General features: G+C 46.9%; 4 protein-coding genes across 4 annotated transcripts; 3 read left to right on the forward strand and 1 right to left on the reverse strand.

The window, feature by feature from the left end:
- Nucleotides 1–10,624: 10,624 nt before the first annotated feature.
- On the forward strand, nucleotides 10,625–12,566 carry LOC121589884 (protein CREG1-like). The gene is made up of 4 exons (XM_041909106.1): nucleotides 10,625–10,778; nucleotides 11,202–11,481; nucleotides 11,560–11,919; nucleotides 12,096–12,566. Exons 2-4 carry the CDS (start codon nucleotides 11,241–11,243, stop codon nucleotides 12,311–12,313), a joined length of 819 nt encoding a protein of 272 aa, XP_041765040.1. The 5' UTR covers nucleotides 10,625–10,778; nucleotides 11,202–11,240; the 3' UTR covers nucleotides 12,314–12,566.
- Nucleotides 12,567–13,047: 481 nt separating this feature from the next.
- LOC121587811 (Werner syndrome ATP-dependent helicase-like) lies at nucleotides 13,048–16,403 on the forward strand. The gene has a single exon (XM_041904982.1). It carries the CDS (start codon nucleotides 13,178–13,180, stop codon nucleotides 16,280–16,282), a length of 3,105 nt encoding a protein of 1,034 aa, XP_041760916.1. The 5' UTR covers nucleotides 13,048–13,177; the 3' UTR covers nucleotides 16,283–16,403.
- A 518-nt stretch (nucleotides 16,404–16,921) lies between these two features.
- On the forward strand, nucleotides 16,922–23,696 carry LOC121587813 (organic cation transporter protein-like). The gene is made up of 6 exons (XM_041904985.1): nucleotides 16,922–17,515; nucleotides 20,523–20,684; nucleotides 20,836–21,296; nucleotides 21,385–21,553; nucleotides 21,627–21,919; nucleotides 21,998–23,696. The coding sequence occupies exons 1-6, from the start codon at nucleotides 17,310–17,312 to the stop codon at nucleotides 22,555–22,557; spliced, it is 1,851 nt and encodes a 616-aa protein (XP_041760919.1). The 5' UTR covers nucleotides 16,922–17,309; the 3' UTR covers nucleotides 22,558–23,696.
- On the reverse strand, nucleotides 22,605–23,991 carry LOC121587814 (serine protease 44-like). Its single transcript, XM_041904986.1, has 4 exons — nucleotides 23,760–23,991; nucleotides 23,320–23,433; nucleotides 22,912–23,224; nucleotides 22,605–22,834 (listed from the first exon to the last, which is right to left on the reverse strand). Exons 1-4 carry the CDS (start codon nucleotides 23,978–23,980, stop codon nucleotides 22,670–22,672), a joined length of 813 nt encoding a protein of 270 aa, XP_041760920.1. The 5' UTR covers nucleotides 23,981–23,991; the 3' UTR covers nucleotides 22,605–22,669.
- Between the last annotated feature and the right edge of the window lie 94 nt (nucleotides 23,992–24,085).

Consider the following 24,085-nt stretch of genomic DNA (forward strand, 5'->3'; position numbering starts at 1 on the left):
TTGTAATTTGATCGTAAAAAAAGTATGAATTTGGTTGATGAAAATATTGACTAAAGTACTGAATAACACCTGTTGTCAACCGATACCCAGAAGAGTTTGCTTGGTTTGAAGTCGAATGTTCACTCAGCCAAAAAAGCGAATTATGACCTTTGTTTGGTAAATTACTTAAAGTAAACTCATTTTTGTTGCTTATTTTAATGAAACAAGTACGACGTGTCAAAAATGTCGTTGAAAAAAATCTAAAATTACCTGTTTTTATTGATTTTAGAACTAGGACCACTATAGGAACATGCCTCTTTGGTGTACCTATAATGGGACTATTGTAAAAAAAACACTTAAAAATACGTAAATATGGTCAAAAGCCAATGAATTTGAATAAAATAATATCATTTGATAACAATTATGTTAAAAAAAACTAATAATTGCGTTGTTATGTTGTCATTTAGAACGTTAACAAAAATATGAGTATCGTTATGAAATTCTAAGGATTTTGGAAAAATGTTGATACCTTTTACAAAATAATGTATTTTTCGGTCAATAAGAAAAGGAATGGCCCCATTTCATTTTTAAATCCTTTGTAAAAGGCTAGAGAACATTTCACACTATAGTAGATAACTTAACTACTGTTAATTTATCGTATGAGACGCATTATAGTGCAATACCACCACTATTGGTACTAGCACCACTATAGGTACGTTTACCCTATAATAATAATTGCCGTTCAATTATTAATCAAATTGCATAAAATGCACCATGATCAGTTTCTAGAGCGGCAACCTTTCCCCGGTACTGCATTGTTACTGCAGTACTCGGTATTGCATGTTTATCGTTTATAGTTTAGCCGCATATTACAATTCGCCAGAAATTGTTCATTATGTTGATTTACTGCCACACAATCGTCGAAAATCAATCAAAATTGCAATTAAACAAGTATCCATTAGAACTTAACAGTTGGTTTCTTTCCTCGAATACCAATTCCTCTTTTCAATTCCCGATCAATATATCGGCATAACGAAAATCAACATACATACATAATTGTTTTCATTTCATTTCCAATATCCACCAGTAAGGCTGTATAACGCAGAATTAAAACTAATGAATAACAACAACTACAAGACAATCTAGATTTCATTTCGAATTTCGATGCGTCATTTCGATTGATACGAATGCTTTTATAATTTATCTTAAAAGCACATTACATTAAAATTATTCAACAAAACTAACCCAATAATTTACTACACCTTGTTTCGCATCGAATTTCTGTCTTACTTTCCATTAGCAAAGAGAAAAAGGAGCAGCTATTTGATCATGTCTACCTTTTTAGAATATCTTACTTAAATCATGTGAACAAAAAAATTAGTTTTTATTCACATTTATGTCGAGAGCAATTGAAGAATTAAGTTTGAAATATAACTCTTGTTTAAAAACGAGCAAAAATGAAAGACTTTGTTGCAGCTCTTCTGCTCTCATATTTGATCAGCACTCATGCACTATCCACCTATCCCATTAACTTTAAAAAAACCGAATTAAAATTAAAATTAATCTACTCACTGGTACTTCATCCCCTGGAGAGCTATTTTCTGAACAAAAAACGAAAAAGAAAATTCATTTAAAACGAACCTCTCGTGCATCAAACGGTAACTGTAACTGTGCCCTATCACCATTTAGGAAAGTTGCATTAACAATGGGCGAAGATGCGCCACAATTGTAATACTTTTCCCACAGCGTCCGAACAATCACCTACGACCGTTGGACAGTCCCGCATACCCGGTCCGTCACCGGTACCGGGCAAGATTTATGTGCATTCCTGCCGCACGTTCCGATTCGCGGTACGACGGGAGTGCAAACAAGAAAGCAGAAAAAAAACACACACACACACAAACCTCAAAGCACACTTCCGTAGCCGCAGTGCAATCGTTTTGCCTAATGGTCGGCGGGTTTCGTTTGGCCTGAACAAATCCCTTTGCCTTCTCTCCTCATGCTGTTTCTCTGCATCTCCTGTGTGTGTGTGTGGTATAGAGAAACTAAAAAGTGTAACGCACCACACTATCCCCGTACACAGACGGTAAGTCACTAAAGCTTTAGACTCGATTTCTGTCATTCTTTTTTTCCGAGCTTGATTCGCTTCTTCCCTGGTCAAAGCTAAAATCAAAAGACTATAATTGGAAAAGTTTTGTAATAAAAGAATTGCAAAGTGAAGTTAAAAAAACAAACTCACACACACACAGACAGACACAGAGAGAAGCTACATGGGCGATTGCACATGTTCAGAAGAGAAGGGGAGGGCCCATATCAACCACGTGATGGATTGAATATGTTGTGGAATCGATTCGTAAACTGTCCACAAGACTATTATGATTGCAGCTGGGTGCAAGTTTTGACAGCAGCGCACAAAGGCATGTAATTATTGTAGGTTTAGATAGGAGTAAGTAATAACTCAAATCAAACCGGACATTCATTGGTGTCACTTGCTTGGTTGGAAGTGTAATTCAAACTATGAGGACGCCTACAAGCAATTAAGTTTATTCCGGCAATTAATACACTTTGCTTAAATGAAGCTAATTGCTAGTCTCGGTGTGCTGTCCAGTCACAGCTGCATTCCATTGGCTAGTCATCCAGAAGACATGTGTTGGATTTGTTACTTCAGAGACACATATCTTCCATTCAAATCAACAATTCTACTACTAAGAATAGCTTCTCTCTGAGACAATCAAACATTTGCAAGTACTTTTACAGCTTGATAGAGCGTCTAAATCCATCTCGTTCGTTTCCAATTTTCAAAATTATGACCCACAGACCAGAACTGTCCTATGAATTCTTAGAAAACACACCTACACTCAAACGCTGACACGAACAGCTGCCTACCTCACAGTAACACTTTGACCTGTGCACAGATGTGAAATGCTGCAAACGTTCTGAAATCCAACCCATTCTACCATGCATTTGCATGCGAACTGGCCAAAGCTCGTCTATCAAGAGGATGGATGAAAGATTCCTATCGTGCTAGGCACATTGTCGACTGGTTTTTTGTTTTTTTGGGGGGTTTTCGTTGATCAAATCAGATCAACCAGACAACCGTGGCACAGCTTGTCCCTGCTGATGAGTTTTGATTTTTTTTGCTAATCAGCACGTTGTTACATTTGGCAACCCCACGTACATCGAGATTCCGTGAAATATGCAAAACTTTGTCAAAACCGCTTGTCAACAACTACGAGTCAAAACTGCTACCACTGCAAACGAGAATGCACCGAACCGTTGGTGCAATGGTACCGTATACACTTTATGGATCGGTTTTGCCCGTGTGTTTGGGAAAATGAAAAATACTTCAACCATCATGCTACTTGCTGATTGGAATTTTGAAAACGGGATTCAGTTGTGTTAAACATGGGTTATTTATGAGGGTTTACAAAACAACTCTCTTTGGTACCGAATTTTGGTAGCTTAGTATTTTAAATAAAATGTATTCAGTTACTGTGTCTTGATTATTGTAAAAGCATTAAAGCCATTTTTCCATCGAGTACTGGGCGTCCCCATCAGTAATACGTTATACGTGTCATAGCACAAATTAAAACATTTATTTTTTTTACATAGTGAATGATACATAGGAAACAAATCAAATATACATATGACTCTGAAACAATTTGAACTAAATTCCTGTATGAAAATATTGTCATTACAAGAAAGAGATCGAAACCGTGTGTCTCTGTAGAAAGAGACCAAGGAGAGCCTTGCTGCATTTTCAGCCGCTCAATAGCCAGTATGAGAATAACTTTACGGAAAATGATATTCATCAATAAGATTTCCCTTTCGAGTTACCTTTCATTTGATTCATCAAACACAATATTTGAACATGTAAATGTACAAAAGTTGAATTAATGAAACACCAATCATGTCTTGGCCGAACAAATATCGTTTGGAAATATTTTCTCGTTCTGTAAGTATGATCTACGAGCTGTATTGTACCTTAATTTTGCATCTCAACAATTTCTAATTTATCCAGTAGAATTACGGATATCAATCAACATCTGCAATCAGAGTCTCATTTTGCTTTGTTACTTGTTTGAATATTCTTCATTCAAAATTGTTTTCTTTTTTGTTTTCAACATAAAGACTAAGAAGGATAGATATATTCAAATAAGCACCAAAAAATGAGGCGAACATTTAACTGTTATGTCACATACAATGGAATAATTTAAAAAATACATAAATTTAAGGCCAAATAGAGAACAGATTATTGAAGGCACTAGGCAACCACACCGAGTATCTGAAAGCAGCCATATTTCATGCTCAACTTAAACCAAATGGTCCATGGCACATGCATTTCAACAGCTGAAGCCCGTCGTATTGCATTGATTTATTTCAAATTAAAGTTAATTGAATTTTAAATATCGGTTGCATGCAATCAATTTCATTGCACCGGTAGGTTGTCCCAGTTCCATAAGGTTTATTACAATAAAATTAAAACGATGCTCTAGCCCCAACAAATCAAGTAACACTAATTGACACATAGTTACATCGAAACCATCAACAATTTCACGGTTCAAATGAACACGAGCAGCTGGAAACTCTACTACTCTTCGAATGAGATCGTTATCATACACCACCAATGTTAGAGAAGTGAACATGCTATTTGTTGAACATGCTATTTGTTTTCAAATATATTACTATAACATCTTCCTGACAATGCTACAAATCACGTCAGATAAAAAAGGATATCAAACCATCAAGCGACCCATAACTGCTGTCAAACATCAGGCAACAACCAGTAAAACCTGGTGAAAGTAAAACACTTGTAGCAACGATCGTTTCAAAACGCGTCCGTACGATGTAGCCCTTCCACGAAGGCAGCCAAATGGTACTGTTAAGTAGGCCATACTTCTTTAGAATGTTGTAGCTTTATTTTCGTAAAATATACTTGCTCTTTCCGCACAATGCGCCTGTATCTATGCTACATAGACAACAGAGGCATCGCAACGTACAAAATCAATATGCTTTCTCGTTCTGTCATGTTGATCTTATTGCTTGCGTTTGTTTTGTAATGGTTTCTTTTAGTCTTTCTTACTACTTCTAGTCGTTTCATTCTCTTTCTACCCTTTATACTTTAACCGTTTTTATTAGGGGGATTTTTAGAATTGGCATTTCATTTATTTAGCATAATAGCCTATTTTTGGACGCAAACCCCTAATTTAAAACATTTAGTCGTGGGCCCAACGCATAACATTGTCGAAATAATATTAAAATTGTTATCTACAAATATTTACCCACAACTTGTGTGATATATTCATCTCAAATAATTGTTCACCCAAATGACTGAGCTCTTCATAAATCATGTATTCAATAACGCAATTCTACCCGCCCCACAGGTGTACACACGCGCGCTTCTTACCTGCATGCCACTGCAAACATTATTGTTGCAATTAACCCATCCATCTTTCCACCGTCACAGAAACTATTCAAAATTGCCACAATCCACCGCGACTGGATGCAATGGGGGGAATGGAGCATTGCCGTCGGGTCGGGAATCGTGTCGGTACCGCCGCGTATCAACTTTGCCGCGATAAAACCATCCGCGTGCCCGGTACAGTATAGATGCATACCGACGATGGTTACCTTTCTTTTTCGGCAAAGTTGTGCTCGTCCCTGGGTGACGATGAAATATGCTAAAAATTTATGCATAATTACCTTCACTCTATCTTTTCGCTACGTAGTCGGGTACACCTTTGCTGCTTGCGCAGTGCGTTGTACGCCTTTGCTGCTGGGGAAGGTTCCTGTCCGTTGGTTGGTTCGTTGGTTGGTTCGAGCTGCAGGCGAATTGGATTTCTGGTGCACAATTTATGGTCGACCTCTGTCGGGCTGGTCGCACGGGATGATGCTTCTTCGGTTAGCAATTTTTATTATTACGCTGCCAATCGGTCTCTGCCGCCGGCAGCCGTTTTCTTAATCCTACTCGTGCCATTGAGCGTACGCGGCGTGGGAAGTGGAAAGTGATGGTCGTTTTTTTGTATTTTTTATTTATTTACTCTCTCTTTTTGTTTCGATAAAATCTCGTTTTGTTGCGATAAAATCGTTTGAATGTCACAGATTTTGTGTTGGTTTTGGTGGTTGGTTACGATGAACAACATTTTAATAGCATCTTTTTAATACATCAGATAGATTTATTTGGAAACCGACATTTCTTGTATTAAAAATGACTTTTCAAGCTGAAAGTAAAAGTTGAGTTTATAAAAAAAAAACTATGAGTTAAGACACATTTGGACATGAGAAACAAAGCAAATGTAAAGGTAAGTAATCATGAGGTAAGTAAATAATTAAGTCAGCAAGCATGTTAGTACAAATACAAATAAGGAAACAAGAAAGTAAATAAATAAGTAATTAAGCAAATAAGTAAGTAGGTAAGTAAGTAAGTACATACTTTCATAGACAAGCAAGCAAAAAAGAGAGTAAGGAAAAATAAATAATAAATTGACTAATAACATAAATAAGGAGGATAATAACTAAGTAAATGAGCGCATAAATTAGTATGTTAGTAAGTTAGTAAAAAAGAAAGTAAGTAAGTATGTAAGTTAGTCAGTATGTAAGTAAATCAAAAAGCTATACCAACACAAAAACCAAACATAGCCCGCGTCCACTTACCATTATTGCTGCAAACACGATACAACAATCCAGCACTGTTCTAAAAGTAAAGAAAAGCCCAAAACACACAATAGCCATTGCCCGCGCAATGCACATCGTGCGTTATGGGGCCATTTCCCTGTTTCGATTTCAATCGATTGGAAAACTAAAGTTTTATATCCCAATTAAGGGACAAACTTTTGCGCCCGACAGCCATGAAAATGCAGCCCACTGCACTGTCGTATTCGGAATCGAACGGCGCACTCAAACAAATTGAAAATTGAAATCCTTTTCCACCAGCCAGCCAGTGGCAGCTGCATTCGAAGGCGAATTGTGTCCACCATATCATATCGCTTGCTGGTACTTCCTTGCGCCGACCAAGTGGTAAGATTGGCTCCCGATCCGATGAGCTGCACGGGCAGCAGCGTATCTAACTTTTTGCCAACTCACGATACCCGGTATGGTGTGTACGGGGATGTGCGTCCAGTAAAGTAAACACCAATGGACATTGCTAAAAAGGACATTCTTAACCGTGGTGTACACGAGTATAGGTACCCCGGCACTCCGGGGCATGTGTTTCGTGCTCGCGCCGGTTTGGCGGTTTGCTAGCGTTCCATCGCTGGGCAAATGGCAATGCTACCGGCGAAAGGTGCGGGAGAAAAATCAAACGGATATCCGGATACTCGTTACCGGATCCGGTGGTAAGCGAACTGGCCCTGATCAAACATGTGGAAGCCGGTGGAATTGGTAGCAAATTGAAACAATCGTTCATCGTGCGCTCGCCATTGCTGCACACTTCCGGGCTTTTCATTACCGTCTTAACGGATGGCGAGGTCCGTTTGATGGTCGTACCGTGATGGTGGTTGCATCGCATCACGTAACCTGTATTTATGAGCATTTTATATCGATTTCTTCCTACGATCATTGGGCGATTTATTTATATTGCTTTTCGGGTTTTCGATCACCAGCGAGTTCCCGGCGATCCGAAAGCTTCGTTGAAATGGTGTTGCGCTGTTTTATCTGCACCACCGGTCATTGTAAATCAAATAATTAAAAATCCAGGGAGTGCCGGTTTTACATATTTTCTATTATAAATTATTTTACCGATGTTATAGTTAGAAAGATTGCTTTTTAGAGATAGGTCAGAATTCAATACAATAATTCAAGAAGAATAAGGAATTTAATAAATGTTTGTAGCTGGAATCATTAACTATATTACCATATTCAATCAGTTCAACTCAATGATTCCGCGTTATTGAGATAACTGTTTGGAAATACAAGATATTTCTTATTGTTCTTCTTCTTTTGCACAACAGCCATTGTCGGTTAAGGCCTGCGTGTACTGCGTGTAGTGGACTTGGCTTTCTCTTGAATTCCTCGCCCGATCTAACTCCCCATCAAAAGATCAAACCTTCAACACTTCAAAAAGAACCCATTCTAAGGGGTCCTCGATGGTATCAGCACATAGTAGGCTTGGCTTTCTGTGCTCAATGCTCGATAACTTTTGAAAATTTATCTTTTGAATACTACAATACCGGCCTAATCGATACAATTGATCCAACAAATGCTGGACAACGTCGAATAAACCATGGGAATGAATCAGAAAACTACGGGAAGCATCCAGAATTTATTCATTTTTTGAAGAAGTTGGCCGCCAGTTTGTGGCAGCCAGCAGACTTGTTGCACTTGAGCTACTTGATGGCGCTGGTTATCTCGGAAAGATGACCAATGCTATCGCTGGTGTTGCTACTCTACTGCTGCTGCTGTTGCTTTATTACCCTGTTCTACCAGATGTACCAGCCTTTCCAGCTCCGTGCCTAATTCTGGCTCCTGCAAAGCAAGCCACCGTCTGTGAAAGCTGATCTCTTACTCTCCCAAATGATGCTTATTTTCCTGGATCAAAAGTGCATGATGTCTTTTAAGCCCTCCCCAAGTGCCACATATTAATTGTCACCGAACTTGCTGTTGGAAAAATTAACAATAAACTTAAAATGCTGCTTAGGGGGCTTACGATCATCAGTCAAAGGCCCTAAATATTTGTTGGCGTGGGTGGGGAGAGGGCAGCGTAGAGCAAATGATTCGCCAGTCTCGGGCCCCAACGTCCATCCTTCTGGGGGCCCTTGTCGCTAGTACTATGTGCACTATTAATACATATTGCATACTACAGACTAGCAATTTACGGGCCCCCTAAATCGGCAGGGTCCCAGGCGACCACCTAGACCGCCTACCGTTAGATCCACTACTGATTCAGTTCTGATGATTCACCTCGGAGTTCAATATTTTAAAAATCGCCATTCTATTTTTAGAGATGTATAACTTCAATGCGAAACCATACAACAGTACGGATTGAAGGAGAAAGCTCTTATAGCTCTTATAGCTCCACTGTGTGGCTCAGTGGCGGATTTAGGGTATCGGGGGCCCTAAGCGGTAAAAGAAGTTGAGGCCCCCTGTTGGTGTCGAGCGAGGGTGAGGGAGGGTATTACACTTGGCTTTGTTTTAAACTCAGCGTGACGGTTTGCTGCCGGGGGGGGGGGGTTTGTTCCCTGAACTACTCGGATAGGTTATTAATTTATTTATTAATCAATAATTTAATTTATTAATTTATTATTACTAATTATTTAACACCTAATCCCTGACTTATTCCCCTAACTTCTGCCTTAATCTGGTGTCGCCAAAATTGCAAATTAGTAAAATATTCTCTTTAAATGTTGGTCTTTGAATTAAATCAAAGTGATAGGACCGTGTATTGAATTGCCTTGACATAGCTAGTAACGGCTCATTGTATCCATATAAGGTATGTCTGCTCTCACCAACAAGCAAGTTATGAGAGCGAAGAGGTCTCGATGGCACGTAGATGTTGCTATTCTAGAATAAAAAAAGGTCTAATTCGTTTTTAGACGAATACTTTAGCAACAAATACACACTGTTTTACCTTAAAACGGTGTTTGAGCTTCTATAGGCCAAGCAGAAGGCAACGCGAGCGATAATTTGGTATGGTTCTAAGTCCTCCGAATTGGTCGCCTTTTAAGGCAAGTCTTGTAAACTTCCGTTTTATTGCCTCTATTGTGTTAATCATCGTAGTACAATTCGGAAACCAAAGAATTGAGCAATATTCCATGCACGAGCACACCAGTAAACAACGACTTAAGACATAAGACATCATTACATTCACGGAATTGTCGAAAGATTAAACCTAGCATCTTGTATGCCTTGTTAACAGTGTTGTCAACGTGTAAATGGAAATTTAAACTAGAGTACAGTGTAAACAAGATCACAAACTTCCTGATGACGATCTAACACACTGCCTAACAACGAATAATTATACTTGATGTCTTTTTCAAGTCTAGGAAACGATATAATCAAAAAAAAATATCAAGCGATAGCTCTAGATCATTTTTAAACACCAAGTATGAGTCTCTTCGTCCATGAGGCCCCTATTGGGCACAGAAGTTTTCGATGAGGCTACTGTACACATTTTTGCATATGCTGGAATTACCATTCACGGGGCCCCTAAATTGACGGGGCCCCTAAATTGACGGGGCCCCCCGCGGCCGCTCAGTCCGCGTACCGTTAAATCCGCCACTGGTGTGGCTATCCCACAAACAGATGGTGCCACCAGCTTTTTTGCTTTTTTTAGAATGCATCACTCGTTTGTTGTCTGCTAAACGAAGTTTTTTTAGATTCCATTCAAGGTTGAGAGCTTGAGCCGTTTAGAACCCGTTTAATGTTCGTTTAGTGGATTTGTGGCACTTGGGTTCAGTCGTACAGAAACGTTGCTTCTTCTCCTTTCAGTGTTTTCAATCAGTGTATTAATAAACACTGTGTTTCAGTGTTGTTGTTTTTCCTAAATTTACGAACGTAAATGACCCTGTTAATCTTCTGCTAAACAACAAAGTTCGCTGGACAGCAAACTTTCTTTCTCTCGCACTGACAGCAGCACGCCCGCGCCCGCGTCTGAGCACAACTGTCAAATCAAACTGACCTGACACAACCCGCTACCTCTCCGTAGCGATGTTCTCATTTCACAACAAATAATAGCAACAACAACAACAAAAACACGACACAAGCCAAATCAAAAACAACTGGAACGAATCGCACTTTTCGCATTTAATCGCCCATTCTCGGACCAGTCGGACATTACAACTTATTCCAGGGACTGTACAGAAGTAAGTGTAAGGCTCTAATGTGTGCTAATCATTCGAGTGAAGGTTCCGTTCCTGTTGTAAAGCGCATTTCACTCGCCCTTTCCGTCCCGCCTTCCGCCTACCAAAGAAAGGCAAACAAGTTCTGACCTTCGCGATCGCGAGATCGTGCTTGCCTTGTGTGTGTGTGTGTGTGTGTGTGTGTGTGTGCGCGCGTGCGGAAGGCAATGGTGTTGTGCAAATGGGCAACGCTTTATCACACCCGACGATATCTGCGTCATAAGTCCGGTGGTGGTGGTGCTTCGGAAACAAAGAAATGCGCGATCATTTCCGTTGCAAGATCCAATTATGAATCATCGCGGGGTGTGGGGTTGGATAGCGATGGGGCATGTTGCAATGATCGATTGTGAATGAAATAAAAATGCAGCTTTTTCGTGTCTTTCACAGGTAATACTCAAACAACAGGGAGCAGCATACCGTGCCATCATGACGATTCCGTCGGTCACGTACAAACAGTTCGGCGAAACGGTGGCCCCGGTCGCACCGGTCGGCACCAAGCGATGGATCGTGCTGTACATCATGGTCTCGGCAATACTGCTGACCACGCTCGCGTGCTGGAATAACCTTTCCGGCGGGTCACTGATAGAAATGTTCGAAGACGATAGCGATGGGCCGCCACCGCACACCGAGTACGCCAAGATGGCACGCTACCTGGTGCATAAGGCCGGTAAGCCCGAATAGAAACCATTAGCGCTGCATTGCGTTTTCTTTTTTCTTTTCTAAATCTCTCCATTCCCTCACACAGAATGGGTTTCGATGGGCTCGCTCTCGACGGTGGACGCTATCAAGGGCTTCCCCATGGTGAACATCATCTCGGTGGCGGACAGTGCGCGGGGCGAAAAGTCCACCGGCACGCTGTACTTCTACCTGACCATGCTCGACTACACCGCCCAGGATCTGGACCGGGACAACCGGCTGACGGTGATGCTGACGCTCGACCAGGACCTCTACTGCACGCGCAACGGTATCGATCCGATGGAACCGACCTGCGCCCGCATCATGGTCTCGGGCCGGGCGGACAAAATCGAGAACGGTACCGCCGAGTATGCGTTCGGCTCCAGGGCCATGTTTAGCCGCCATCCAGCAGCGCAAAAGTGGATCCAAAGTAAGTTTTGAAGTGGGCAGTTCACCTTCAATGGGGAGGGAATTCTAATCGCATTCCGCGAAAAGACACTAACGCCCACTCCTTATCAGTTGTGTGTGTGTGTATGTGTATGTAACAACCCTCACCTTGTCTAAACACTTGCTTTGCTTCTCCTTTCACGCGCCGGGTTTCTCCAGCCGATGGGCATAACTTTTTCCTCTGCAAGCTGAACATCACGCAAATCGCGGTACTTGACTTTTACGGCGGTCCGCACTACGTTACCATGGCCGATTACCTGGCAGCGGATCCTGATAAGCGCAGCAAAGCCGCTAGCAGCAGCAGCAGCAGCAACACCAGCGAGCGCCAAATTCCGCCCCGTTTTTCAACGACCGAGGGCACGACGGCGATGCCATAGGGAACTGCTGATACGGAAGGATGATGCACTTGACATGGCGTTGCGAAAGGTGTTTTTGAAACCCGGGGAGAAAAGTGATAACGATAGCGAAAGAGAAATTAATCGCCTATGTGGTGCACGGTAAAGAAGAGCCTTAACGTAATCAGCATGGATGAGGGTATGGAAGAATGCATTCAACAAAATCAAAAAAAAAACTGCACCACTCGCCGGACGGGGGATTTCGAATGATAATACGATTACCCCATGGGAGGGGAAAGCACAACCGCATTGCATTCGAACGATGCGAAACACACAGCGCGAATCCATTTGTGATAAGTGATAACGTTTGCAGTAACGGAAGACGTTACTATTTTATTAGAACAAAAAAGGGGAGGGTTTTTTAAAATAACATTTTAAAAATTCGATTACGATGGAAGCAATAAAGTTTTATTGGGGACAGATTTTCATAGTTAAAAAACGTATGCTCCGCATGACTGTTGGAAAGGAAAGAACTCATTTGAAGCATAACAGGCGATTATATCATCATTTTCACGTATGATATGATGTTACAGAAACGATGATATTGCTTTAATTCCAGTGTTTGAGCTTAAAACACGCAAAACTATGTATTAACTTAAAAAGCACATATAAATTGCCAATTTTGTTCATTTCCTTCAAACAATCAGCCCTTGCGTCGTCTAACCACTGCTTATCAGATTCTCCCCTGGCAACACTGCCGCTAACGTCAATTCAGCTCCATCCGTTTGACAGTTCTGTTGCGCGGCATTCTGGGCAGTACAAAAAAAAACAAACACGCATTCGTTTGTTCACCGCACAACTCGCTCGAAACCGTGTTTCCTTTCATTGTAGACTACAGGCAAAATTATGTCCTTCCCCAAGGCCGGACCTAAACAGCCCGGCGAATCCAACGACAGCGATGAACCAGGTCCGGAGCATCTTAAAACCCTGTCCGCCAGCTTCGGTCACACATCGTTCCGGCCGATGCAGTGGCGCATCATCCACTCCATCATCGTGCAGCGGCGGGACAACTGTGCGATCATGACGACCGGTTACGGCAAATCGCTCACCTACCAGTTCCCGTCCGTCTTTCTCAACCGGCTGACCTTCGTCGTATCGCCCCTGATCAGCTTGATGCAGGATCAGGTGATGGCGCTGAACCTGTGCAACATACCCGCCTGTCTGCTCGGCTCGGCCCAGAAAGAATCGCGCCTGGCGGACATCAAAGCAGGCCTGCTGCGCGTCGTATACCTTACGCCCGAGTACATTGCGACCGACGCTGGCGAGTCGCTGCTCCGAGCGGTGCAGGATCAGCTCGTCCTGTTCGCGATCGATGAAGCGCACTGCTTAAGCAAATGGGGCCACGATTTCCGGCCCGCCTACCGCAATCTGGGCGTGATACGGAAGCTCTGCCCCAAGGTGCCCATACTGGCGGTTACTGCGACGGCCACGCAAAAGGTGCGGGACGATATCGTTGCCTCGCTCGGGCTGGTACGGCCCCAGGTGCTCTGCACCGGGTTCGATCGGCCGAACCTGGAGTTTATCGTGCGGCCGAAATCACCGCTCGGCCCGATGCACGACATACAGCCACTGGTGGCGGAAAATCGGGACGGAAGCACCATCGTCTACTGTCTGACGCGCAAGCAAACGGACGACATTGTGGGGCTGCTGCAGGCCAAGCGCATCGACTGTGCGCCGTACCACGGCGGCATGTCGCTAAACCGGCGGAAGGAGGTGCTGGAAAGCTTTGTGACCGATCGGGTGCGCGTGATCGTGGCAACGATCGCGTTCGGCATGGGCATCGATAAGCCGGACGTGCGGCTCGTCATACACTACGGCGCGTCGAAGGACCTGGAAAGCTACTACCAGGAGGCGGGTCGGGCGGGCCGAGACGGGCAGCCGGCCCGCTGCATCATATACTGGAGCGCGAGCGATTTCAAAACGCACGAATTTCTGCGTTCGGAAATCCCCAGCTCGGTGAAGGCAACGCAGGAAGAGCTCGGCCGCCGGATGGCCGAGTACGTGGAGCTGCGCGACTGTCGGCGGCGGTTCATACTGAACTACTTCGAGGGCGTCATGCCGGTCGAGGCGCAAAAAGCGGAGCAGGGGCAAGCGACCGCACCGAAGCTCCGCTGCTGCGACAACTGTACGCGCGGCGGTTTGGCGAAGGATTGCGAGCGGTACGAGGGGATCGATGCGGACGGCTGCTACAATTTTGCGTCCGACGCCGAACTGTTCCTGAAGGCGATCGGGGCGTTTTATGGCGCGGTCAGCATGGCAATGCCCATCTTGTTGCTGCGCGGCTCCAAGAACAAAAAGCTGCCCGAACGGTTCCACACGAACGCGCTGCACGGGAAGGGCAAGCATCGGGACGAGGACTGGTGGAAGGGGCTCGGCACGCTGCTCGAGCGGGAGGGCTACCTGAGCAAGACGAAGATCACGAACCAGTTCAACAAATTTGCTCAGGGAGTGCACTACCAGCTAGCACCTGCCGGGCGCCGCTGGCTCGCGGACGGTGGCAAAGATCGCAAGCTGCTGCTCAAACCCACCACCACCATGTTCCGATCGCTGACCGTCATTAAGCCCGCCTCACTGTACGAGACGGCGCAGCTGCCGGCGGCTCGGCCGCCCGCAACACAGCAAGATCTGCGCCAAGAACTTGTCAAGTCGTTGCTGAAGAAGCGGGCCGAGCTGGCGACGACCTACGAGTGTATGCCGTACATGATCGCGTCGAACGCGGCCCTGCACGCGATGGCCACCCGGCAGCCGCTCAACCTGCAGGAGATGAAGGACATCCAGCTGGACGGGTTTTCCGACGCGAAGCTGCAAAAGTTTGGGCGCGAGTTTCTGGTGTGCATACAGCAGCAGCGCAATCTGCTGCCCGGTGCCAGCAGCTCAACGACGCAGCACCAGCCCAGCCAACCCTCGATTGAGGGGCTGTCCGCAACGAAAGCCACGAGCTATAGTTTGTGGAAAAGGGAGGGCAAATCGATTGCCGAGATTGCCGCTATAAGAAGCCTCAAGGAGGCAACCATCATCGAGCACATACTGGACGCAGTACGGTCGGGGCTGCCCGTCGAGGAGCGTGATGTGAGCCGGCTCGGTGTCCGGGAGGATGTGTACGCAGCGATTGCGATGCATCTGCCCGCCGATCTCGGCCAATCGATTACGCTCACCTCCATCAAGGAACGCTGTCCACCGGAGATTACGTTCAATCAGGTAAAGGTCGTACTGACCTGGGAGCGATGGCGACGGCAGCGCGCGAAGGAAACACCGCCAGCTCCTCAACCGAAGCCAGTGTTGGCCGAAAAAAAGGTGACGAAAGTGGTCAACGAAGAAGAAGAGGACGCTTTTAACGCTTCACTACAGGACATGATCGACGACGACGATGAGGATCTGTTCCCAACGGACGAGGAGGGTTTGGTGGACGCGGGTGGTGTCCCACAGAAAAGCTCCACCGAACAAGCGCACCAGAACAACACATCATCCGGCATGGACGATATGTTCAATGATGACGACGATGATATGCTTGATTTTGCCGAGCTCGATCGGCTCGAAGCATCGATGGTAAGGGAGGAGGAGGACATTCCATCGTCATCGTCGCCTACGATCACTACTACTACTACTACTAGTAATGTGCCATCGGATGCAGTACAAACGACGACAAGCCAGCATTCCACGGAAGCAAACGATAGTAATAGGCAGGAAATCCCGCGGAACGCACCACCCCGGGAGCGCACCGTAAATCTGAAGCGCATTATGTACGAGGACGACGATGAAGACGACAAACCATCATCGTCGGAGAAGAAGACGACCGCGGACGACGCAGCGAAAGCAGCTTCCCGCACACGCACAGTTAATTTGAAGCGCATCATGTACGAGGACGACGAAGACGACGATGATGACAGCGGTAAGGAGGATAAGGATTGCAACCGCCAGCACTTCTTCCAGCTGCCCAAACGAATGGCCTGAAACGTGGAGACCTGCTTTTTGCTTGTTTTGTTAACCTTTTTTTTGTGAATAAAAACCCCACCGTGTCATGTTCCTGGGGAACGAAGACGTTCGAACAAACCCGCAAGATTCGTTTAACTGTTTCCTGCCCCTCTGCTCTGTGTCCTCTTGATACAATGTATTTGTTGCTCGCTCGTCAAAGAAAGAAAAGAACCCACAATGTTAAAGGCACAAGTACCTCCACCCCCGGAAAGTAATCGGTCTGGGGTTTGTCATCAATTTCGTCGCTCGATTCTTAAGCCCCGTGGTCTTTGATTGATGCACAAAAGAGCGCTCTCCCCGGTCGGCAGCCAATTGGCCGCTGACCGGATGTGGCATACAATTCGTGGCAGCAATTCGTAACTGTAGCCGTATTGCCACCGCACCCGGTGTGTAGAACTGGCTAATAGAAGGGCCGATCGGAAAGTGCATTGAAAGCGGACGAAAAGGTCCCAAATGCGGCACCATCTAATCCAATTTACTGTAAGATCCCCACGCGCGCAGTCCTTCGCTTCGCCGATTTCGAGCAGTTTTCAAATCGGCCTCTCTCTCTCCCATTTCGCGCTCGCTCTTGCTCTCCCGATATACGCTCGAGCACGCGCGCGCGTGTTTGAATTTGTGGCAGTTGCGTTTTCACTCTCACTCGGTACGCGTACGCCATCGGAGACGCAAGCGGCAGCTGCGCGCATTGCTAGAGATAACGCCATCCACACCGCGCGCGGTTGCTAAGCCCGCTCGTTGCCATCGGTTTTGGCCGCCAACGGCGAGGAAAATTTTGGCGCAAACACAACTCACACGTGCGAATCAAATAGTAGTGAACCATCATCTCAGTTGTTTTTTCAGTCGGAAATGATACCGTTGTGTTAGCAAATACTTAAATCACGAAAAAAGCACGTGTGCGCAGCGCGCGCGTAAAGTGAAAAGGGGTGGGAAAGTTCAAATGTACGGCGCGCTTGTGAGCTGTGTTGCAAAGTGAGTCCGTTAATCCGTTTATCCAAGAACGCCAAGGATGGGCCAGGAGCAGGAAGATCATACGGTGGGCGATGGTGAGCAACGGAAAGGAGATGAGCAGCAGCAGCAGCAACAGCAGCTCGAAGAGTCTCCCGCCCAGCTAAAGAACGGCACCGCCAAGCTGACCGTCCAGTCGGCGGGCGATCTGAAGCAAACCATTCTCGACGGGCTGGAGAAAAAGGGCGACCGTGGGCTGTGGCTATGGTAAGTGGAGTGGAAAGCGTGGAAAACCCTTGGAAACACGTTTCCCATTCTAATTTTCAACGCGCGCGCCATTCGCCAAGCCAAGAAAAAAATATAGGTCGAGGAGCGTGTTTCGGTTGCAAAACAGCGGCCACCGTTGACGTTGACCGCGTCGGGAAGGATAAAAATAAACCCGAACCCCTCCCACAAAGATAACACACACACATGCGAGGCGCTGTTGCCGTACGCAACCAAAGCGCGTTAGAAAAATGGTTCCGCTCAGGGAAATGGAGGAAGAATTTAGAAAATCACCCGAAGGTCACCCGAGAATGATGATGCGGGCAGGGTTGGGCGCGTGTAGGAGCAATGCATGCTTGCCTTCCCATCCCATTGTGTATCAAGGTGGTTGTGTTGCGCCGTCTCGACCCAAACGCATCAGAAACACGTTCTTGGACAGTGCAGCACGTGCATTCTCTGTGCGTACGTTTACACATACGCAGGCAACGCGAGGTGGCGAGAACGCAAGCGATGAAGGTTGTGCGTGCGTACCACTGTAGTAGGCCGGGGAGGGGAAGCAAAAGTGGTTCTACTTTTACCTTCTTTTTTCTTGCTCTATCTCTCTCTCTCTCTCGCTCTCTTCCTTTTCTATACTTTCACCCCGTGTGTGCTTTGCGGGTTCAAAAGAGTTCAGTTGCTATAAGGGATGAAGTGGACACGTCGAGCAATAGCACTGCTGATAGGGCGAGCACTTTCATACTGGAATGTTTTTCGAGACGACCGATCGCACACCCGTCGTCCGGTGGTCGAGAGTGGGACAGCGTAAAGGCGGATTAAGTTCTCACTAATTGGAAGTAGCCCTGGGCAACAATCTCGCGAGTTGATAACTACAGCAATGAAAGTGGGAATTGATTTGAAAGTTCCTTTACTTATTACTGAGAAATTGCACACTTATATTCCTCTTGGAAAAAGATTCCAACGAAACAGGCCCCACTTACTCCGATTGAATTGGCAGTGGCATTCCAAATATAAAAGCTCCCGTCACTCACCAAAAACTTCAAACGGCGCACTGGGTCCAGGGGTCCAGCCAGTGAGAGAGATAAGGCTCGGGGAAGAACGGCATCGCAAAAACACACAAAAAAGCGCCTGCCGAAAACGAAAACCAAACCAAAAATTCCTCCCCTATCAGACGTGGAGGTCAACACCGGTACCAATCCCCTGCTGGAGGCCGTAAAATGAAGATTTGCGTAAAACGACCCTTCAAACGCAGCGCGGGATTGAAAGCGCGCGCGCTCGCGTAATGGGGTTTTGTGAGGACACAAAACGTGCGCTAATAGAATAAATTATTTCTTAAAAGACGGTCCCCTTGGTGGGGTGGTGTGTGTGTGTGTGTGTGTGTGTGTGTGCGAGGAGGTAATTATCATCCGGATGGAGGAAGGAACTGTGTGCCGAGTGTCCAAATGGGAAGCCAACGTTAGCATTCATAAACAGTTGGCGCGCGCAGGTTTAACAACTGACCTTTGCCTTTCGTGGCGGCCATTGGCGGCCTATCGCGATGATGTTCAGGGGGCGCCATGTCCGTGCGGTACACGCCGGTGAAGAAGGGCGCAGAAAGGAAAACAACCCTCGCTTATCGTGCCGAGCCGAGTGCGCAATCATTTCTTCACCCCCAGGTTTCGGGACAGGATAGGTTCATCTTGTCGAATCGAATCTGGACGCCTTTCTTCACCACACAACAATGCAGAGTTGTGGGGAGGGGTTGGCCATTCATATTGCTATCTACGAGTGACAATCGCATCGAGGAAGGAAGGTTAGGAAGTTCCTCCTTTTTTTATTGCAGGCCCTTGTTATCAGCAGGATTTGTGCTGATTGCCGGTACAGGGCAGACCACTTGCTACCGAGATGATGATGGAGGTCTTATCGTGCAATTATAGGTGCAATGAAGCTGCACGATACACATCATACCAGTACCATTTCCCATCGCGTCTAATCAAACACGAATATATAAGTATGGGCTGCGTGTTACCGCTTCCGCGTAACAGTGCGCATCGAGCCACAAGGGATGGCAGGGTGTTTTGAATGTCACGGCACAACATAATACCGGCCGTACCCGATAGTAGTAGCCGGTATCGTCATTAATGCCCTGTCAACGCCAAACATCATCCAAGGGCACGTTTGCTATATACGGGGCGCTCCATGCGGATCGGTTTATGTTGTGTTTTTTTTTTTATGCGCGCACCAAGGTTGATCACTTTGTCCACACACGAGAGGCATGCGATCGCGCGATTTTGAAGGCGCAAAACTGCAACGGAAACGCACGATTCGCGCGTGTGCTGCCGCGAAATGATTTGCATTTCGTCAAAGCCGTGCCGCCACCGCTGCCGCTGCTGCCACTCGGAATTAAAGTCAAGCACAACTGGAACTCCTCCTCCGGGAGAGGTTTGCATTGAAAAAGGGGGAGTTGAAATGAGTCCAAGCTATCGGGTCAAGTCGGCAACTCACCTCCCGTTATCGACGATCGGATGATGTGTGAGAGAGTTTTTTTGCGGTTTTGGAACGTTTTAATACACTTAAAGAGCAGATGTCCTACTGATAAAGTGGCAAGATTCAAGTGGACTGTTCCACCACCGATTGCCACTGCTCCTAATCTTATCTATCTTGCTCGCTCTAATCTGTCGCGAACCGGTGCACCGCTCTGACATAATCTGATTAAATGTTATGTCGTGTCTCACTACCGAGCGCTATCTTACAGGGGTTTCCGGGAGTTCTAATAGCTGTGGAACACTTTATTGACTCTTTCTTATATGAAATTTCCTCAATGTAATGAGAATTGGTCTCTGTAACATAACTTGTCGAACAAATCCAATAGGAATTTCCGAAGAGTCTCATTATTAACATATGAAGTCCACTTCCCAAAAGTAAAAGTCAATGAACTGTCCCACAACTATGAGAACCCCTTGCAACCCCTGTATCGTGAGCAATGAACTAGCAAGCCTTTCTTTTTTGATAACCAAACAAATCCCAATGCCAGGGTCCTGTTCATCCTCTGCCTGACGCCCAACATCCTGAACGGGTTTCACGTCTCGTCGTACGTGTTTCTGGGCCAGCTGCCGAAAAACTACTACTGCATGGTGCCGGAGCTGCTGCAGGCCGGCTGGAGCCATGAGGAAATACGGAACATCACCTCACCAACGTAAGCCACCGCAACGCTCGCCAAGCGCCTCTAGAATGCATTCTAACGCCGTCTCTCTCTCTCTCTCTCTCTCTCTCTCTCTCTCTCTCTCTCTCTCTCTCTCTCTCTCTCTCTCTCTCTCTCTCTCTCTCTCTCTCTCTCATCGCACCAGGGGCAGCACGAAAAATGGCACCTGCACGATCTACACCTGGAACTATGGGCAGCTGAGCGAGCTGAACTACAACGATGCGCTCAGCTACACCCAGTCCCATCCACCGCCGGCCGAGGTTAACTGTCTCGCGACGGCGGGCACCGGCGCCGGCAGCTGGCACATGTACTACGACCAACCGGACGGCGTATCGATCGTACCGGAATGGGATCTGCTGTGCGAGCGGACCGCACTCCGTTCGACCGTGCAGGTCGCCCTGTCGATCGGCAAGTTTGTCGGTGCGTCCAGCTTCGGCGTCATCTCGGACAAGTACGGGCGCAAGACGAGCTTTTCGATTGCGGCCACACTGTACATCGTGGCCGGGCTGCTGACGACCTTTTCGCCGTTCTACGCGCTGCTGCTGCTTGGGCGCATCGGGCTCGGTGCATCCGCTTCCGGGGTGTTCTATCCCGCCTTTGCTTTGCGTAAGTTTTTTTTTGTTTTGTCCCTTGGGAAGGGTTGTGTGGCAGATGACTAATTTGTGTGTCCCTTTTGCTTGATGCTCTCCCCCAGTGACGGAAAACATTGGCAAACGGCACCGGTCCTGGATGAGCATTGCGTTCAACTTTTCCTACCCGCTCGGTATGCTCTGTCTGGCGCTGGCCGCCTATCTCATCCAGCCGTGGCGCGATCTTTCCCTCGCCCTGACCGTACCGTCCTTTCTGCTCGTGATCCATCTTTAGTGAGTGTGTTTATGCGTTCTCAAGCAAAAAAAAACCCCATCTAATCTGTTTCCTTCGCTGTCTGTCACACAGCTTCCTGGTTGAATCTCCCCGCTGGCTGCTTAGCAAGGGCCGCGAACGGAAAGCGTACCGGATGGTGTTCGGGCACAGCGCACCTCAGGAGCTGATCGACAGTGCGACAGTGGCGGAAAAGCATCAAGCCGCCGCGGAAGCGGAAACCGACTCGGCCCCGGTACCGTTCAGCACGCGGCTAAAGCAATCGTTCAGCGAGTTTACGAAGCTTTACGGGACGCCCGTACTCTGCCGGCGGGCGCTTATTTGCCACTTTACGTGGTGCATTACGTCGCTGTGCTATTACGTTACAGGTACAGCCGTGTTTTGCTTACGTTATTTTATGATTTGACCCTCTAAAATTCCGCTCCCGTTCCGTCTTTGCTCTACAGCACTCAATGCCGATAACTTTGCGGCTAATCGAAACGTGTACGTTGCGACCACCGGCTCCGTAGACATCGTGGCGTACATACTCTCGATGATCGTGCTGGCGTACTTCGGTCGGCGCAGCTCCTCGTTCTGCTTCTTCCTGTACGCCGGCGTCTGTCTGCTGGTGGTGCTAACCATCCCGCCCGACAACACGACCCTGCTGGTAACGCTCGCGATGCTGGGCCGCGTCGGCATTACCGCGGTGTACGCGATCGTGACGCTGCACACGGCGGAGCTGTTCCCGACCGAGATACGCAACACGGCGCTCGGCATCTGCTCGACGATGGCGCACGTCGGCTCGATTGCGGCACCGTACATTACGGATCTGCTCGGCCGGCTCGCCTGGTGGATACCGACCACGATCTGCGGCTGCTCGGTGCTGCTGGCCGGTGCACTCACCCTGCTGCATCCGGAAACGCGCGATGCCGCGCTGAAGGATCACGCCCAGCAGGAACGGCACGCAACGCACGCGGTCGACGAGGAGATGGACGAGAAGGGCGAAAAACCGATCGCGAACAATTGAGTGATGCGAGGGGGAGAGTAAGAAAATAACACGACGCCACACACACACACACTGGGGGGTTTTGTTTAAGCGAGATTAGAAAGGATAAGGACTTTACTTTAAGCCGAACCGGTCACACGGTCGGACCGATCGGAAAATGGCGCAAATAGTAGGCAACGTCGGTGTAGACGCCGGGCGTTCCCGGTGCCCCACAGCCGACCCCGTACGAGATGACGCCGCGCAGTACAAACTGCGTGGACGGAGGGCGCTGGCACACGTAGCCTCCGCCGGAATCACCCTGTTAATTTAGAAAAAAAAGAAACGCTAGTTTAGTAACTAGCAAGTCTCAACTGGGAAATGGCAATAGCTACTCACCTTGCAAGCATCGGACCGCCCAATGGCACAAAACATTCCAGAGTCGGTTGGTGGCGCTACGACCGCTCCCATCATTCCAATGCATCGGTCCAGCTCGAGGGCCAGCACCGTGCCGTAGTGGAGCGTTCGGCTGATCGGCCCATCGTACGACCCGGACCCATAGCCGAAGATGTAACACAGCTCACCGTTAGCGGCCGTACGGTAGGTGTCGTTGGGTAAGCTTAACATCGACCGTGGATCGTCTTCCAGTTTGCTGCTCGGTGTGGTTGGTAACGCTGCCCGAAGCAATGCGATATCGCCTACCATCGTTACGCTGCCAGCGGATGAACGAACAGTGAAACAGAAAAAAGCCTCTCTTTAATTGATTCGGTTCGTTAATCTCATACAGCAGTGTGGTGGTTCACTTACGGATTGTAACTATCCAGCAGATGCGTCTCAACGATGGGTAAACGTTCGACGGTGCTATCGTCCAGACTGGCGCCACCAATTACCGCCACCATTTGCGTCAGATTGCCCTTTCGCCTGAAAAAGGTGAAACGATAAAGCGATTAAACAGCATACAGCGCCAGGTTCGGTAGGAAGATGATTTTATAAATGAAAAAACAAAACAATTTCCTTTAAAATCCCAATTATCAGGGAAACAGATCAGGGCGGGCGGGAATTTTACACATTAAGCTAACACATTTAGACATTAATTGTACGCTTTAGGATATAAGACGCTACCACGTTGCAGACACGTTGTAGGACGGAACAGAACAATAACACTCATTGTTGTCATAAAACGATTACGACAATCACGACAAACACACTTTCAGAAAGAAAGAAAAAAGAGTTCAATCGATACTTACAGCGGTATGATGCAGTGCGCCGCGGTTAGTATCCATCCATCGCCCAGATGCGTACCGCCACAGAAGTGTGTCCAGTTTGCATCGGCCAGCTGTAACGAAACGGCAAACGGAAACATGCCCCGCTTGCGGACACGTTCACCGCGCACGATCGCATCGGTGGGTGGCAGAAACAGTGGCGTTAAACTTAGCACTACCACCGAAAGCACCACGTACGGTGCCATCTCTGTCCGACGCAACGAGAACTTCGCTTCGCTTTTTTTTCGGTCCACGTACTATAAGAACGATTTCGAAAAACACGCGATGACAATTTGATCAACGCGCAGGGA

Source organism: Anopheles merus, chromosome 2R (assembly GCF_017562075.2).
Source record: "Anopheles merus strain MAF chromosome 2R, AmerM5.1, whole genome shotgun sequence".
NCBI lineage: Eukaryota > Metazoa > Arthropoda > Insecta > Diptera > Culicidae > Anopheles > Anopheles merus.